Source organism: Ictidomys tridecemlineatus, chromosome 5 (assembly GCF_052094955.1).
Source record: "Ictidomys tridecemlineatus isolate mIctTri1 chromosome 5, mIctTri1.hap1, whole genome shotgun sequence".
In the NCBI taxonomy this organism is placed as follows: Eukaryota; Metazoa; Chordata; class Mammalia; order Rodentia; family Sciuridae; genus Ictidomys; species Ictidomys tridecemlineatus.
In genome coordinates, this window is record NC_135481.1 from 151792012 (window position 1) to 151809154 (window position 17143).

A 17143-nucleotide genomic window follows, 5' to 3' on the forward strand; every position below is an offset into this window, starting at 1 on the left:
CCAGGGAATGGTCGCTAAAAGAATACCCGGGGCTTAGGGGATGTTGGAGAGGGCTTCCTCTTTGATCTGTCTTATCCTGTTGGAGAGACTTTCCTAAGCCTGGTTCCGTGTCGCTGCCACCTAGACGCTGATATGGAGGAGAGAGTCTTGGATCCCAGAATTTTTCCGACTTTCTCGAAGTGGTCGGATGCTGCTTCTGGTTGAGAGCAGGAGGGCGCACAAAGGGTACAAAGAACGCAAAGAACAGAACCCTGCGTTGGAGAGCCCCCACCCGAGGCGTGATGCGGGGTCCGCTTAGTGGAAACTAGGATGGGGGTACCCAGAGCGTAAGCAGCTCAAAGTGCTAGCACTTTAACCCGGGCGCAGCAGTTCCGGAGGTAGCCAGGAAAACGCCCGGCCCTCCCCCGAGGGCAGGCGGGGAGGAGGCCGGGGGCGGGGCTCATCACGTGGAGAGGCGCGCGGGGGCGGGCGAGGCGGGGGCGCGCTCGGCTCTTTAAAGGCGCGCGAGCCAAGCGGGAGAGGTGGCTCCGCGGCCGCAGGCGCAGGCCCGGGCTGACAGCCGAGACGGCGGCGCGCCGGCTCGCGGCAGCTCTGGGACCCAACATGCGCGGCACCCGGGGAGGTGTCTGGCTGGCGCTGGTCGCGTCGCTCCTGCAAGGTAAAGCCGACACGTCTTCCTGTCCTCCACTCTTCCGCGGGATCCCGGGCGGCTCTTTGCGCTCCGCTCGGGGGCCAGGTTGGGTATCCCCGCCAGAGAGGGGCAGCAGGGCGCTGCCGGGGCTGCAGTTCTGGGCTGCATGGTTGAGCGGCGGGGGTCGCGAGCAGGGGTGCAGGAGGGAAAAGGAAGAGGGGGGCGTGGGGATCTCTCCCCGGGCCTTTCCTGAGCAGCTTGCCGGTGCTCTTTTCTTCGTAAGTGTCCCTGCAAGGCGAGTTCCAGAGGAAGCTCTACAAGGAGCTGGTCAAGAACTACAACCCGTTGGAGAGGCCCGTAGCCAACGACTCCCAGCCGCTCACAGTCTACTTCTCTCTAAGCCTTCTGCAGATCATGGACGTGGTGAGTCCCAGCGCCGGCTGCAGGGATGCCATCTCCCTGTCGCCAACTCCTAGGGGCTGTGGCAGCACAGGGACTGCCAAGCAGTGTAGCTTGGCCCGGACTTCCTAGCTGGTCCCGGACGAGGCGGCCAGCAATCTGACCGCGACTTCAGCTTGCCACGGGCTGCCTTGGTCTCCCCGCCTGTTGTGGAGGGACCAGGTGAAGCTTTTTTTCATCGCCCAGGCTACCTGTGCATGAGAACTTGGGTCTCACCTTTCCCTCAGCTTAGAAACTCAGGGCGAAAGTATTCCATGTTAGGAATCAGTAGCAAGAACAGTGTGCGAATGGTCTCATTCAGTGTCAATTTAATCAGTTCTAGGCTTTTCTGCTGCTACTAGCGTGTAGGTTTGTCATAGGGCGAGCTGTGGATGTTTGGACTCCCCTCCCATTTGAGTAATGGAGATTTTTTTTTTTTTTTACCTTTCTGGTGAATCTTCCTCTGGCAGTCTTCCTCGGAGAACTCAAGGCTCCACACCAGAGATTCACTTGTCTGTCCCTTCAGGCAGCTGCTTCCAGCTCTTATTGAACTCTTCTTGCTTTGCAGCCTTACCAGTGCCCATTTCACTTGGCAAATCTGTGCACTGTCCTCTTATTTTTTCCTCTAGACTGCTTTGAATATTCAATATGCATTGGTATATCCTTCATACAGTACTGATACTTTTGCAAAGTGTTTGATTCATTATGAATAGGTTTGCATGTCTGGTCCACATAAGGCATTGAATTCTGTTCTAGAGTGCCTGGATTACGGTAGGGTGGGGCAAAGGAATAATGATATTCATGGAGAGGGAATGATACCATAAGAAAGAGGTGTGCAAGTTAGCCACAACTCCAGCTGGAAAGTGCTAAAAGCCACCAGAAGGTTTCAGGAAGAGTGGCATAAGATGATAGTGACATTTCATAATCCTGCAAATAGTTACCCACATGGCCATGCTGATACGTATTTGTCATTTAATCTAGTTAAAATTGCAGTGACAAATGACTTCCTTCTGATATTACATGTGTGTCAAATGTGTACTTCTTCCTATAGGAAGAATCCTGTTTTAGATATTGAATGTATGTGTGATGATGTGGAAAAGTTATCTTGAGAGATTTAGGGGAAGATAGCTACTGTCACCTGGATTACTGGTTTATGAGTTAGTTGCTGTTTATGGAGCACAGGCTACAGGGAAGGAGAGAGGATAGGGATATCAAGTTAGGGAAACAAACTGAAAAAGAAGTTCTAGGTCACAGGGCAATGGAGGTGCAGAGGATTTGGGGTGGAAGAGGCATAGAGACTCCAGGGCATTTGTAAGATGTACTTGCTTTATAGAACAGCTCCTGTGTTATTTTAAGGAGCTCAGGATTTGTTCTTGGGATTTTGGTGCCTTTGGGCTTTGTTGATCTCTGGGTTGTTGATTTTAGGTAAATTTCTTGAGTCTCCTGAGTCTTGACTTTCCTGTAAATAGAATGGATATTTTAGCAATTAATGGGTTATTGTGAGTAGTTTAAGAATGTGGAGATAACTTTAAGAGACCCCACACTTGTGCACATTCTGTAGTCATTTCCATAGAAAAATGACTTGAGGAAGGGCCAGGCAGCTGAGCTAATATACTCCACAAATGGTACATGGTAGGGTGAGAAAGGGAAGTCAGTCTCCCTTTCCCTACTTGCTCAGGATCTGCTCTGGTCAGGCTACCTCACTGTATGTTCCACAGCAGCCTTTTATGGGGTTGTCTTCATGCTATCTGGATAGGATGTGATGGTGTAGCAGCTACTTTGCTTAGGAACATGTGTAAGCAAGTGAAGCAGGCCTTCTAAGGCTATGGGAGACTGCTCACTCACAGAGAAGCTGTAAGCTTTTTTATCCTGGGTATCCCTGCCTCTGTAAGAGACTCTTTGAGGAATGTGATTAATATGAGGCATTTCACCTTAGAAGAAGTGAAAGCATAGTTAGCATTAATGATGAGAAAAATTCTAAAAATTGTCATGTTTTTAAAAAAGTTAAAATAAAAAAATCATAAGCACTGTGTACCCTGACCATTCCAGTGTTATAAAAACATGTGAAGATGACCATCAGCAGCCAGAGGTCATGCAAGGGGCAATCAGAGAAAGTCTTAAAGTCACCTTGGCTGTGGATCTAGCTGTGAATGGATTGAACTTCCCAACCAGGCAATGCTGTGTGTTTGTGGAGTGGCCTTGAGAAAACTACTTTAGCTTTATAAGCCCTGTTTTCTCATGTGTAAAATGAGAATAATAATATCCACTTCACAGGATTTTGAGAGGATTAAAAAAGTGAAAGTTCTTGACACACACTTATGATTCACTGAAGATTTGCTCTATCTTAATCACAGAATACTTACAGGGCAGGAAGTCCATGCCTAGAAAGGTGTGGTAGTCTGCCTAAGGTCACATAGTGATTAGAGAAAGGGTAGTGAGGAAAACCCACATCTAACTCACAGGTCCTTCTTTCTAAATCTGCAGCCTCCTTTGGACTGGGTAACTTATTTTGTGGAACAAAGTCAGCATAATCTACTTAAACTGACTGAACTGTAACAAATTGAATATGATTGTCCTAACATCCTGGATGAGAAAGAAGTCTCTATATGAGACAAGGAAATATGCAATCATTTGTATTCTAGTTCTGCTTGGCTTTTCCTTGTTAAGAAACAAAGTCAGGTTTTTCCAGCTGAAATCTCAGCACCCTGGACAGAGACACTATGGTCCTCATAAGGGATCTATGTGGCAAAATCTTGGCTGATAAGGATTCTCTTTACAAATTCAACTCTAGGGGTCATTTACCCATCTGACTGGGCTGTTCTAGACCATAGTCATTTCCCCCCGCCCCGCCATATTATTGTTCTACTTTTTGTCGGCAAGGAATTCTTAGAGAGCTAGGGAAATGGCATATGTTTTTACATATTTTATTTTCATTAAAGATCATTTACTCTTTTGTCAATTTATTCTACACATTTATTGGGCTAATAATATGAACTTTGCTAGATTCTGATAATTTACAGATGAGCAAGGAATAATTTCTGTTTTCAGTGATCTCATTATCTGGCTTGGGATACTAAAAAAGTAAATCCAAGCTTACTATATTGATGAAATCTAACATAAATATACTGAGTGCTGCAGATCTGCATAAGGAAAACAATTATTTCCAACTATAGTGGCTGAAAATGGTTTCAAAAAGGAAGTGATTGGCTTTCTAAAAGTGAGTGGAGTTTGCCAGTTGGAGAAAGTAGGAATGGCTTTCCAGGTAATGAGAACAGAGAGAGGAAAAATGCAGTGAAGGAGGCACACATTTCAACAAGGTGGGCTCCTGATTCCTGGGTGGTCCTATTTATTTATTTATTGTAGTTGGACATGATACTTTTATTTATTTATTTATTTTTATGTGGTGCTGAGTTTTGAGAAGTTCTAAAAGAGAGATACAGTATTGACCTGGTTACTGACAGCTTTACTGATCCTTTTATTTTGTGTTAGAGAAAACACCTAGCAAGATGGAAGTTATGATTTTTCTTTGGTAGAAGTGTTAATGTGTGAGATGTCTTGAATGCTTCTGCAGAGTTCACACTGGGCTCTAGTCTGGGTACCTAAGAGAACAGGAGGAAGTGGCATGCCAAGCATTTCATGAAGCTGAAAGACCAGCTTGCTGTAGCATGTTTTCCTAGAAATGAAAACAATCTAAACCATGACATTTTTTATTAAATGTAACAAGTGTAAACTATTGATTACAGTAAAAAATGTGAATATGTTTTGAGGACAAAACAAGAGTCTTCAAAGGAATTGATAAAGCACTAGGTAGAGAGTGGGAAGGTGAATTCCTGAGTAGGGGAGGGAAGTAATCAGATCTGTGTTTAGATGATACTAGAACATTGTGTGTGGGATAGGTTGGAGAGGAGGGAGGAATGTATGTCAGAGATGAGGATGGGTCTTTTTTAGTCTGTTTTCTGTTGCTAAATTGAAATACTGAGACTGGGTACTTTATAAGAGGTTCTTGAATTTGGAGGCTGGGTAGTCAAAGGATATGGTGCTGGCATTTGCTCAGTTTCTGATGAGAGCCTTGTATTGCTTTAATCTGTGGCAGAAAGCAGAAGGGCAAATAGACACAGAAGAGGCAAAATACCAAAGGTGACCTTTTTTAGAACAACCTGTTCTTGGGGTAACTAATCAGTCTCATGAGAATGTATCCAAAGAAAGCATACAGAATATCCAAAGAAAGGCATTAATCCACTCATGAGTGCTCTGTCTCCATGACTCAACCACCTCTCACTAGCCCTCACCTCTAATAATGGTGCACTGAGGAATTAAAGTTCCAACACTTGAACTTTTGGAGACAAACTGAAACAACAACGGCAAGGTCAAACCAAAAATGATACTGTGGGAATGTGGAGAAAGGGAAACATTTGTTAAGTGAAAGTACCTCAATTATTCCTAAATGCATACTCTGACTTATGATGATTATTAATTTATTAACCTCATGGGCTTGTCACTGGGATGGGAATGAGATAGTACATAAGAAATCATTTTGAATTGATGCAAATGGAAGATTCTAAACTGCCAACAATTTTCATAATATTTCTCCTTTATTCTTGCCATTTGGTCAGTCACCTGGACACATACATCTAAAGACCTTTGTAAGAGCTGATTTGCATAAAATAAATGTGCATAGTTATGAAATCATGTCCAGAAGGCAAGGTTGTTTAAGATTAATAATATGAATCAATATATAATTAGGCACAAATATAAAACACATAATTATGCACAAATGATTTTTGAAATTTTTATAGATTTTGGATTGCAGGTCCACTTTTTGGAAGTTTTAATCACAGGACAGTAGTGATCAAACATTTAGAGTTTACCTAAATGCAGAAGGCAACAAAGTTGTGGAGCCCAGTATCCTAGGTATCCCAGTATCCCAGTATCCTTGTGGTTCCTCTGAACTCCCCTTGGTGGCCCTGTGCTCAGGCTCATCAGATTTATGATTTTGCATTTACTCACTACTATTTAAAAATGCTACAACTCTAAATATTATCCCATATTATTTATAAAGATTACACTTATAGAACACATTCTGAGAACAAATGCCTAAGGAAAATCTGGAAATTATCCCAGTAAAGTTATTTTTCCACACTTTTTTTCCCCTAGAAGTTCTGGGTTTATAGCAAATTTAAGAGGATGGTACAGAGGTTTCTCATATACCTCCATGCCCCCACATGTCTAGCCTTCTTTATCAACATCCCCCACCAGTGTACACTTGTTACATTCAGTGAACCTATACTGACCTGTCATTATCACACAAAGTTTAGAGCTCACATTGGGGTTTCACTGATGGTGATATGCATATTTATGGACTTGGACAAAGATAGAATGGTAAATTTCCACCACCATAGTGTTGTACAGAAGAGTGCTTTTGCTGCTCTAAAAACCCTCTGTGCTATGCCTTTACATCTCTATACTCTACTCCAACCTCTGGCAGCTGCTGAGTACCTTTTTACTATCTGCATAATTTTGCCTTTCCCAGGATGTCACACATCTGAATTCATACTGTTTGTAGCCTTTTCAAATTGCCTTTTTCATCATCAATATGCATTTTAAATTCTCCATTTTCTATGACTTGATAGCTTATTTCTTTTTAGCACTGAATAATATTATATTATGGATATATCATAGTTTATCCTGTCATATAGTGAAAGGCACTTTATTTGCTTCAAAAAATTGGAAATTATTAACAAATTATTAATGAAGCTGTTATAAATGCCTGTATTCATGTTTTTATGTAGATTTAAGTTTTCAAATCCTTTGGGTAAATATCAAGAAGGATAATGACTGGAATGAATAGTAAGAGTATATTTACTTTTATGATAAACTATCCGACTGTATTCCAAAGTAGCTGTACCATTTTGTAGTTCCATCAACAATAAATGAGAGTTCCTATTGCTCCCCATCCTCAGGAGTATTTGGTATTGTCACTGTTCTAGATTTTGTCCATTCCCATAGGAATGTAGTGATATCTCATTGTTATTTTACTTTGTGTTTCCCCTATGACATATGGTGTGGAACATCTTTAGGTTTATATGCCATCTGTATCTCTATCCATTCAGATTTTTGGCCCAGTTTTGAGTCAGCATGTTTATTTCTTATTAAATTTTATGAGAAATATATATATTTGAATAACATTCCTTTACCAGATGTGTCTTTTGCAAATATTTTCTTCCAGTGTTTGTCTTGTCTTCTCATTCTCTTGACAATATTTTTCACTTAGCAGAAGTTTTTTTTTTTAATTTTGATGAAATCCATCTTATTGACTGTTCTTTAATGGATCATACCTTTGGTGTTGTGGATAAAATGTCATCACCATACCCAAAGTCAACTAGGTATTTCTCCCGTGTTATATCCCAGGACATGTATAGTTTTGCATTCTACATTTCAATCTGATAAATTTTGAGATGTATTTTGTGAAGGTCTGTGTCATTTGACTCATTCATTCATTCTTTTGTGTGTGTGTGTGGGTGTACACATAGATGGTAGCTGCTGTATCATTTGTTTAAAGGCCTATCAGTTGAATATTTTTACATGGGTCTATTTTGGGTTCTTTATTCTGTTCCATTGATCTATTTGTCTTTCACCAACACTATGCTGTCAAGGCCATTGTGGTTTTCTAGTAAATACAAAGTTGGATAGTATTATTCCTTCAAATTTGTTCTCCTTCAATATTGTATTGAACTGTTCTGGGTCTTTTGCTTGTTCATATAAGCTTAAGAATCAATTTCTCAGTATCTACAAAATATCAGTGGAATTTTGGTTGGGATTACAGTGTAATCTATATAGCACAAGATGGGAAGAACTGACATCTTGACAATATTGAGTTTGTGAAAATGGATTTATTCTCCATTTATTTAGTTCTTTTATATCTTCCACCAGAATTTTGCAGTTTTTCTGATACAGACTTTTGTACATAATTTTTTAAGATTTAAACCCAGATGTCTACTTTTGGCAGGCTTAAATTATGTTTTAAATTTCAAGTTCTTTTGTTCATTGCTAGTACATAGGAAAGTGATTAGATTTTGCATATTAACCTTGTGTCCACCAACCTTGATGTAACGGCTTATTAGCTCCAGGAGAGTTTTTAATTTGTTAATTCTTTCAGATTTTCTACATCGACAATTATGACATTGGCAATAATGCAATTTTATCCCCCCCAATTTGTGTATATTTATTTCCTTTTTGTCTTATTGCATTAGCTGTAATTCCAGTATGATATTGAAAAGAAGTGACCAGAGGGCACATTCTTGCCTTGTTCTTGATCTTAGTGGAAAAGTTTGAATTTCTTACCATTAAATGTGTATCTAGTTGTAGGATTTTTGTATATTTTCTTTATCAAGTTGAGGATGTTCTCCTATATTTTTACTTTACTGATTTTTTGGTTGTTTCTGTTAATCAATGTTTATTTTGTGAAATGCATCTATTTTTCTGCACCAGTTGATATGATTATATGATTTCTCTTTTTTAGCTGGTTCATGGGATGGATAACATTACTATTTGAATGTTGAGTGAGCCTTGCATATCTGGAATAAATCCCTTTGGCTATGGTGTATAATTATATTTATTCATTGTTGGATTCAGTTTGCTCATAATTTTGTTGAGGATTTTTATATCTGTTCATGAGCATGTAGTCCTCATTTCTTATAGTGTCTCTGATTTTGTCATTAGGGTAATACTGGCCTCATAGAATGATTTAATATGTAGTCTCTCTGCTTCTGCCATTTGAAAGAGATTGTAGAGAATTGTTATATTTTCTACCTTTAAATGTTTAGTAGAATTTGCCAGGGAACCCATTTGGGTCTGATGCTTTCCTTTTTGGAATATTATTAATTATCGATTCAATTTATTTCATAAATATAGGTCTGCCCAGATTGCCTATTTTTATGTGTGTGAACTTTGACACATTATGTCTTTCAAAGAATTATGAATTTCATGTAGGTTTTCAAGTGCGTGAACATAGAGTTGTTCATAGTATTTTTACATATTATTTTAATATCCATTGGATCTATAGTGTTGTACTTTTTTTTCAGTTCTAATATTGGTAATGTATATCCTCTCTAGTTTTTGGTTAGTGTGGCTTCAAAGAATCAGGTTTTATTTCAGTTCATTTTACCTATTGATTTTCTGTTTTCCATTTCATTGATTTCGGTTATAAATATTTCTTCTGTTTACTTCAGATTTGTGGTCTTCCCCGCTAAGGTAGAAACTTAGATTTTAGATTTTTCTTTCCTGAGATGTTCATTCCGTGTTCTAAAATTTCCTCTAAGCACTGTTTCTACTAGTTCTCACAAATTTTGGTAAGTTATGTCTTTATTTCAGTTAGTTCACAATATTCTTGAGATTTTTTTCTTTGACCTGTGTGTTCAGAAGTTTTGATCTCTATATGTCTTGGAATTTCCAGCTATCTTTGAGTTATTGATTTCTAGTTTATTGAGAACTCAGAGTATATGCTGTATGATCACTATTCTTTTAAGTTGTTAAACAATGCTTTATGGCCCAGAATGTGTTCTGTCTTGTCGAATGGACCGTGTGATCTTAAAAAATGCAGTTCTGCTATTTGATGAAATGGTCTATAGATATTGATTATAGCCAGTTGTTTAATGATGTTGAATTCAGCTGTGTTCTTAATGATTTTCTGCCTGCTGCATCTGTCCATTTTTAGTAAACTTGTATTGGAATCTCCAACTATGATAGTAGATTCATCTATTTCTCCCTGAAATTGTTAGTTTTTGCCTCATATAATTTTACATCCTCTTGTTAGATACATACATGTTAAGGATTTTGACATTTTTTTTAGAAAATTAGGTCCCTTTGTAATGACCCTTTGAAGGCCTCTATATCTGAAATCAGTATAGTGTTCTTAAATTAGTGTTGGCAAGATATGCTTTCCTTCATTAATTAATCTGAATGTGCCTTTGTATTTAATGTGGGGCTTTGTAGACAATGTAAATTTGGGTCTTGTTCTTTTTGGTCCACTTCCATGATTTATGTCTTTTAATTGGTGCATTTAGATCATTGAAATTCCAAGTTAATTATTAATACCGTTGGCTTATTATCTACCACATTTTTTACTGTTTTCTCTTTGTTGTCCTTAACCTTTATTCCTGTTCTTCCAGTCTTCTGCCTTTTTGGGCTGGATATGAGCGTTCTACATGATTCCCTTTTCTTTTTTGGTATATCAGTTATACTTTTTTTATTTCTGTTTTTCACTTTTTCAGTGATTTCCCTAGAGTTTGCAATATGCATTCAGCTAACCCAAGTTCTACTCTTTTGTTAATTGTTGGCATGATATGTTTTTCTCCATTTATTGCATTGTTACCACTTCAGAGATAGTGTGATTACATTATAGTAACAAAATAGTCCTGCATACATAAACAAATACATGATTGCTAACCAATGTAAGAATAAGAAAAACAAATATATGTATCTTATATATTTTTTTTGCAATCTTCCTTTTTGTAAATTTGAGTTTCTGACCTCAAATCTACTCATTTTATTTCTCTCTAAAGAACTTCTTTTAAGATTTTCTGAAATGAAGGATATCTGGCAACAAATTTCCCCAACTTTTGTTTGTATGGGTTCACCTTTGTTTGTTTATAAATGTATTTATTTTATGTTTGTTTGTTTGTTGGGGGATTGCAACCAGGGATACTTTATCACTGAGCTATATCTCCAGTTATTTATTTATTTATTTATAGGCAGAATCTTGCTAAGTGGTCCAGGGTGGCCTCCAATTTGTAATCTTCTAGCCTCAGATTCCAGAGTCACTGGGAATATAAGTACCCAGCTCTTCTTCACTTTTTAAAAAAAATATTTTTTATATATATAGACCTTTATTTTATTCATTTATTTATATGTGGTGCTGAGGATCGAACCCAGTGCCTCACACATGCTAGGCAAATGCTCTACCACTGAGCTACAACCTCAGCCCTCTTCTTCACTTTTGAAGGATAATTTCTCAGGATACAGAAATCCAGTTTGGCTGGTTTTGTTGTTGTTGCTTTTTCTCTCAACATTTTAAATATCCACTCCCATCTTCTTGCTTGCCGGAGAAGTTGAATGTAATCATCTTTTTTTTTTTTTCTTCTTCTCTATAGATAAGGTCTTTTTTCCTTCTGGCTTCTTCCAGAATTTTGTCTCTATTTTTTTAATTTTCTCTAGTTTGAAAATCATACATGTAGATGTATACTTTTTATTTGATTGGCAGTTTATCCTACTTCACATCTTCCCTGCAGTTATTGTCTATGGTTTGGTGATTGACAAGAACTTGGGGGAATTGAGGGTCATTGTTGTTTCAAGTATTCTGTTCCTTTCTGTTTCTGGTACTTCCATTATGTATACGTGATTTGTTTTCTTGTCCTACAGTCCTTGGATATTCTGTTCCTTTTTTTCTTACTGTATTTGTTCTCTTTTTGTTTTAGTTTTCAGAATTTCTATTGACATATCCTGAAGCTTAGAGATTTCTTTCCTCACATATGTCTAGCACATTATAAGCCCATGAAAGGCATTCTACATTTCTGATACCATGTTTGTGATTTCTAGTATTATTTTTTGGTTCCTTTTTAGAATTCCCATCACCCATATATTCTTGCATGCTTTCTACTTTATCCACTACAGCCTTTAGTATATTCATCAGAATTGTTTTAAATTCCTGGTCTGATCATTCCAAAATTCCTGTCGTATCTGTTTCTGATGCTTCCTCTGTCTCCTCAAATTGTATCTGTTGTCCTTCAGTGTATCTTGTAATATTGTCTTAATAGCCAGACATGATGTACTAGGTGAAGAAATTCCAAAGACCTTTCCCAATAGGTATGAGGTATGGGAGAAGGGGAAGTGCTCCGTGTCCTGAGGTTAATCAGGTCTCAGTGGTTTGCCTAAGCCTCTGGACTATGACACTCACAAGTGTTTCTCAGTAATTTTCTCCATCTTCGGACATGGTGGCTAATACAGACTTCAGTTGGTATTTTCCTTTCCTCAGGCAAGTTAGGCTTTGTCAAGAAATCAACAGTTTAGAGACATGAATTTATTCTTTCTCAGAGCAGGCTTTGTTTAGAGCAGAGTGGTCTGGTGTATTTCAAAATGGCTCATTTGGCCCTTCCCTGCGAAGGACACAAGGGGGATTTTTCTTTGATCTTTACTGGAGGAAACCTAGTCAGGGTCCTGGAGGTAAATCCTACAATATCATGGGGCCCCTCTATGACTAAGTCTCTCTGCAGTTTTTAACTCTCAGTGTTGACTGCATTGGACCTTTAGCAATTCATTAATTACCAGAAAGATTTCCTGCCTCCCACTGGTTTCCACAGTGGTTTTTGCTCTGAGTCTCTGTTGTGAACAGTGGCTCTCTGTAATCACCTGTCTGTTTCCCCAGCAATCCCATTTTGGGGTCTAAGAAGAGCTATTGATTTTTTTTTTTTTAGTCTGTTCAGCTTTTACTTCTTGTTAGGACACAGTGGTAGCTTCCTAGCTCATTACATGCAGAACTAGAAACCTGACCTAATAATGTTATGAAAAGTAACATTTCTTAAAATTTACAAAAGAAGTATATGTTTTATATCATGAACCAAAGTAAACTAAAAAAAAGAATGGGTGTGTGGATCATCCAGATCACCCTTGCCCAAGGCGTTCTGGTGCAGCTGTGCTATCTTTTCTTCATGTTTATGGATGTGTAGAGAAATATTTAAAAATTAAAATGGTGAGAAACCATGTATGGTGCCTTAATCAATATTAACAGGCATTAATTTTAAAGTGATGCAAATAGGCCAAGTTGTAAACAACTGCAAGTTTTAAAATCAAATTGTGTTTTTTCCCCATTATTGTATAACCTCCACCGTCACTTTCTGTTCAATACCTGTTCCTTTTTAAATTTAGAAATCATCTAGGATTGTTTCATTGTTCACTTGTTAGCAGTGCAAAGATGTATTTTTCTTTTTTAAAAAATTCCTTATTTGTTCTTTTTAGATAAACATGATAGTAGAGTGTACTTTGACAAATTATACATACATGGAGTATAACTTCCCATTCTTGTGGTTGCACATGATATGAAGTTTCACTGGTATTGAATTCATATATGAACTTAGGAAAGTTAACGTCTGATTCATCCTACTGTTTTTCCTCTTCCCATCCCCTTCCCTTCCCTTTGTTCACCTTTGTCTAATCCAATGAACTGCTGTTCCCCCATTATTGTGTGTCAAGATCCACATATCAGAGAGAACATTCGAATAGATGGATTTTTTTTAAAAGCTTTAGTTTGATCATCTTTGTCTTTGGCGATCTTTAATGTGATTACTGATATCGTTAGGTTTAAATCTATCCTTTAGTGTTTGCTTTTGCCCTGTCTCTTCTCCATTCATTTTTTCTCCTTTCTTACATTTTTCTGCATGAACTACTCATTTGATGTGATTCCAGTTTTACCTTCTTCTAGCTTGTGAGTCATACATTCTTCTTGTAGTGGCTTAGAGATTATAGCAGGAATCCTTGAATAATGAAACACTAAATTATAACTGTTTCTGTATAATATGAGGACTTAAGATCACTTCATTTCCATTTCCATTCCAACCCCATAATTCTAACTTGTGTGCAGTTATTGTCATATATTTTATTTGTATCTGTTTTTAAACTCTGTAATACAGATTATAACTATTTTATACATTAGCATATCCTTTTATATTTACCCAAACTTTTAAATTTTGGCTACTTTTGTCCCTTCCTATATCTTTCTTTAGAGAGAGAGAGAGAGAGAATATTTTTTAATATTTATTTTTCAGTTTTCAGTGGATACAACATCTTTATTTTTTTATTTATATGTGGTGCTGAGGATTGAACCCAGCGGCCTGTGCATGTCAGGTGAGCGTATTACTGCTTGAGCCACACCCCCAGCCCCCTTCCTATATCTTCTAACTTTCATTTGAGATCTTTTTCCTTCTACCCTTTAGTGTGGGCCTGGGAGTAGCAAGATCTCTCTTTATTTGCTTTTTTTCAAAATATATTTATACTGCTATCTTTTTTTAATGTTGCTGCTATCATTTTTAATAATTTAGAGATACAGACTCTGGATTGACAGTGATTCCTTTCAGCACTTTGAGGTACCACCCCATTGTTTTCTGATTTCCATTGACTTTCTAGGGATCAGCTGTGCATCTTGTTTTTGTTCCCTCAGGGTTACTCTTGTTTTTTTTTTTTTTTTGGTCTGCTTTAAATTTTACTTTTGATCTTTGGTTTCTAACAGTCTTACTATGCTGTACATAGGGCATTTTTTTTCCTACTTGGGATTCATAATACTTCTTGAGTCTATTACTTGTTTTTTTTCATAAGTTTTGGAAAATTGTCACCAATTATTTACTTTAAATATGGCTTCTGTTTCATTCTGCTTTTATCCTTTGGGATTGCAGTCATGAATTGGTCATAGTTTGTCACTTTATCCCAGTGATTCTCACCTAGAAGCAGTATAGTCCCTGAGGGGATATTTTTCAGTGTCTTCAGACATTTTTTGGTTGTCTAACTGGAGAAGAAGGTGGTAATGATATTTACTGGGAAGAGTCCAGGAAAGGAATTCTTTTAAGTATCCTAAAATGCATAGGACAGCCCCCCCAAGGCAAAAAAAAAATTGTCTGGACCCCAAAATGTTAATAGTGTGAAGATTAAAAAAAAAAAAAAGCAAACAAACAGAAAACAAACCAACAAACAAAAAACATTGTAGTCCCTATATTTCATATTCTTCTCTATAATTTTTGTTATTTTCTTTCTGGGCTTCAGACTATTTTCTGTTGACTGATAGATACAATGAGAGAATCTATTACTAACTATTTATTGTTAGATCCAGAAATTATAGAAAAGAATATGAAATACAGGGAATACAATTGGTTTTAAAGTTTCAGATACTGTATTTTTTACTTTTAGAATTTATATAGATCTCAAGTTTGTCCTAAAATTTCTCACATACATCAATAAGAATAATTTTATATCTGATGACTCCATCCTTGTGATATTTTATGCTTCTGTTTCTATTTTTGATTTTTCCTCTTAATTTTCAGTCACATGGCATTTTCACATGTTCCTTCTTAGACTGATGGTTTTGTAGTTCATTTCAAACAATGCATATGAAAAATTGCAGGGATAATCTGAGGGTATTGAAAATACTCTTACTCCTGTTTTATATTTGCTTCTGATCAAAAGCCAGCCTATGAGCGCCAGCAGTAACAGATTACCTTAATCCATGTAGGAATTAAAAAAATAAGAAGCCAGGCTTCAGTCTTTGCGAAGTTGGTTCTTGCATCTACATTCTAGGGTGTAAACCCAGAGTTTACTAGAATTTTTTTTTCATCTTTAGTAACTCCTGAACTCGTATTTTGTCTTCCTTGCTCTTGAATCTAGGTCTCCTCATTTTTAACCTCTTAGGAATTTTTAAAAGAATCACCATATGGTTCTGGAAGAGTAACCTACATCCTGTTGTTCTCTCAGGGTATTCCTTTGCTTCGGGAGCTTCTCTACAATTCCTCACTGCCTGTGAGTTTTCTGGTGCCTTCACACACACGAGTTTTGCATTTCTTCCAACTTTCCTAATTGTTCTCATTCAAGGTTTGGTTAACACTACCTCCTTAACATTGCTGATAACATTGTTATCCTTGCTGATAGCAGAATTGAAATTCTAAATTAAAACTTGTTTACAGTGCTCCTTTATAATTGATCCATATTTATTGCAGTAGAGTTTTATCCCTGTCAATACTGCTTTTGGCTCTAAGAACATAAATCTACATTTTTTTTTTTTTTTTACTGTTACAGGCTGAGAATTATGGGCAGTTTTACTAAAGGAGACTTTGTTTTAAATGATACCCTTGAAGTCTACCTCTGAAGGTTTTCCCCCAAAGAATTCACTTCTCTCAGAGCTCCTGGTTCATTCCTGACATGCTGTTAAAGAAAGAGAAATAGTCTTGTTATGGAAGGATGCCATTGAAAATCTCTGCTCTCTTATTGGTTTATTTTAAAAATCAGGATTAGGTAGTGTTTTACAAAAAAGAAAGTTATTTGGAATCCCTTTTTCATTTTATTTATTTAATTTATTTTGGTGCTAGGGATTTAACCCAGGGCCTCATGAATGCTAAGTATGCTCTATCACTGAGCTATATCCCAGCACTCATTTGGTTTCTTCTAATAGCAAGTCACATGCTCTTCATTTCAGTGATTTCCTCACAGTCAACGTCAATTATAAATGACTGTGGCAAAAATGTTTCCAAAGTATCACAAAATAGTGTACATGTGTCCATATTATCCTTACCTGTTACCCTTTACTTTCACTGCTAAATATCATTTTTGGTAGAATAAAGCATCACATAATACAGTTTTATTCATATTCCAAGACACCAAATTGGAAGCTATATAGTAGCCTCAGGTCACAGCTCCTGGCAAGATGAAATAATCAACTGAAACTAATATGAGATCCAGTTGGAAGTTATGTAAAATCTGGTATAATTCTATAAAAATCAGCAGAGGAAGAGGCCTGGATAAGAGGCCTGACCACCTGTTCTGAGTCGATTGCTGGTGCAGGAGCTGATGAGTCTTAACTGTGGGTGGCAGAGGGAAGAGGGAAGGAAATTGCCATTATCATTGTTAATGAATTCCATAAGTAAGAGATCCTCAGGGTGGGAAATTTACTCTTGGATCACTGAAAGCAAATTGTAAAGATTCCTATCTTAGTTTATAGACCAACTGATATCCAAAAGGTTAATATTATCAAGGTGAAGCAACCAAATGCGTATTATATTGGGGATTAGGGCCACAGCACAGCTATTAGGACTAGGATTTTTTTCGTTGTTTGTTTTCAGTCCCAGGCATTAAACCCAGAGCTTTGAACATGATGGAAAAGCCTCTGCCACTGAACTACGTCCCTGGCCCTAGGACTAGGATTTCTGAGATCTTTTTACCATAAGTACCCAGAAATTTTTTGTGTGTGTAGGAAAAATATTGGTTTAGTATATTCTGTAGCTGGAGTAGAAAGGGTTTGCCAAGATAAAGTACTCTCTAGTTTAA

The 17143-nt window shown here is 37.5% G+C and overlaps 1 protein-coding gene across 1 annotated transcript in view; it reads left to right on the plus strand.

The window, feature by feature from the left end:
• Positions 1 to 496: 496 nt before the first annotated feature.
• LOC101976251 (neuronal acetylcholine receptor subunit alpha-7) overlaps positions 497 to 17143 on the plus strand; it is a 109213-nt gene continuing 92566 nt past the window's right edge. Inside the window, exons 1-2 of the mRNA XM_078051307.1 lie at positions 497 to 658; positions 915 to 1054. Coding sequence (XP_077907433.1) covers positions 604 to 658; positions 915 to 1054 — 195 coding nt within the window. The 5' untranslated portion in view covers positions 497 to 603. The remainder of the gene's footprint in view (positions 659 to 914; positions 1055 to 17143) is intronic.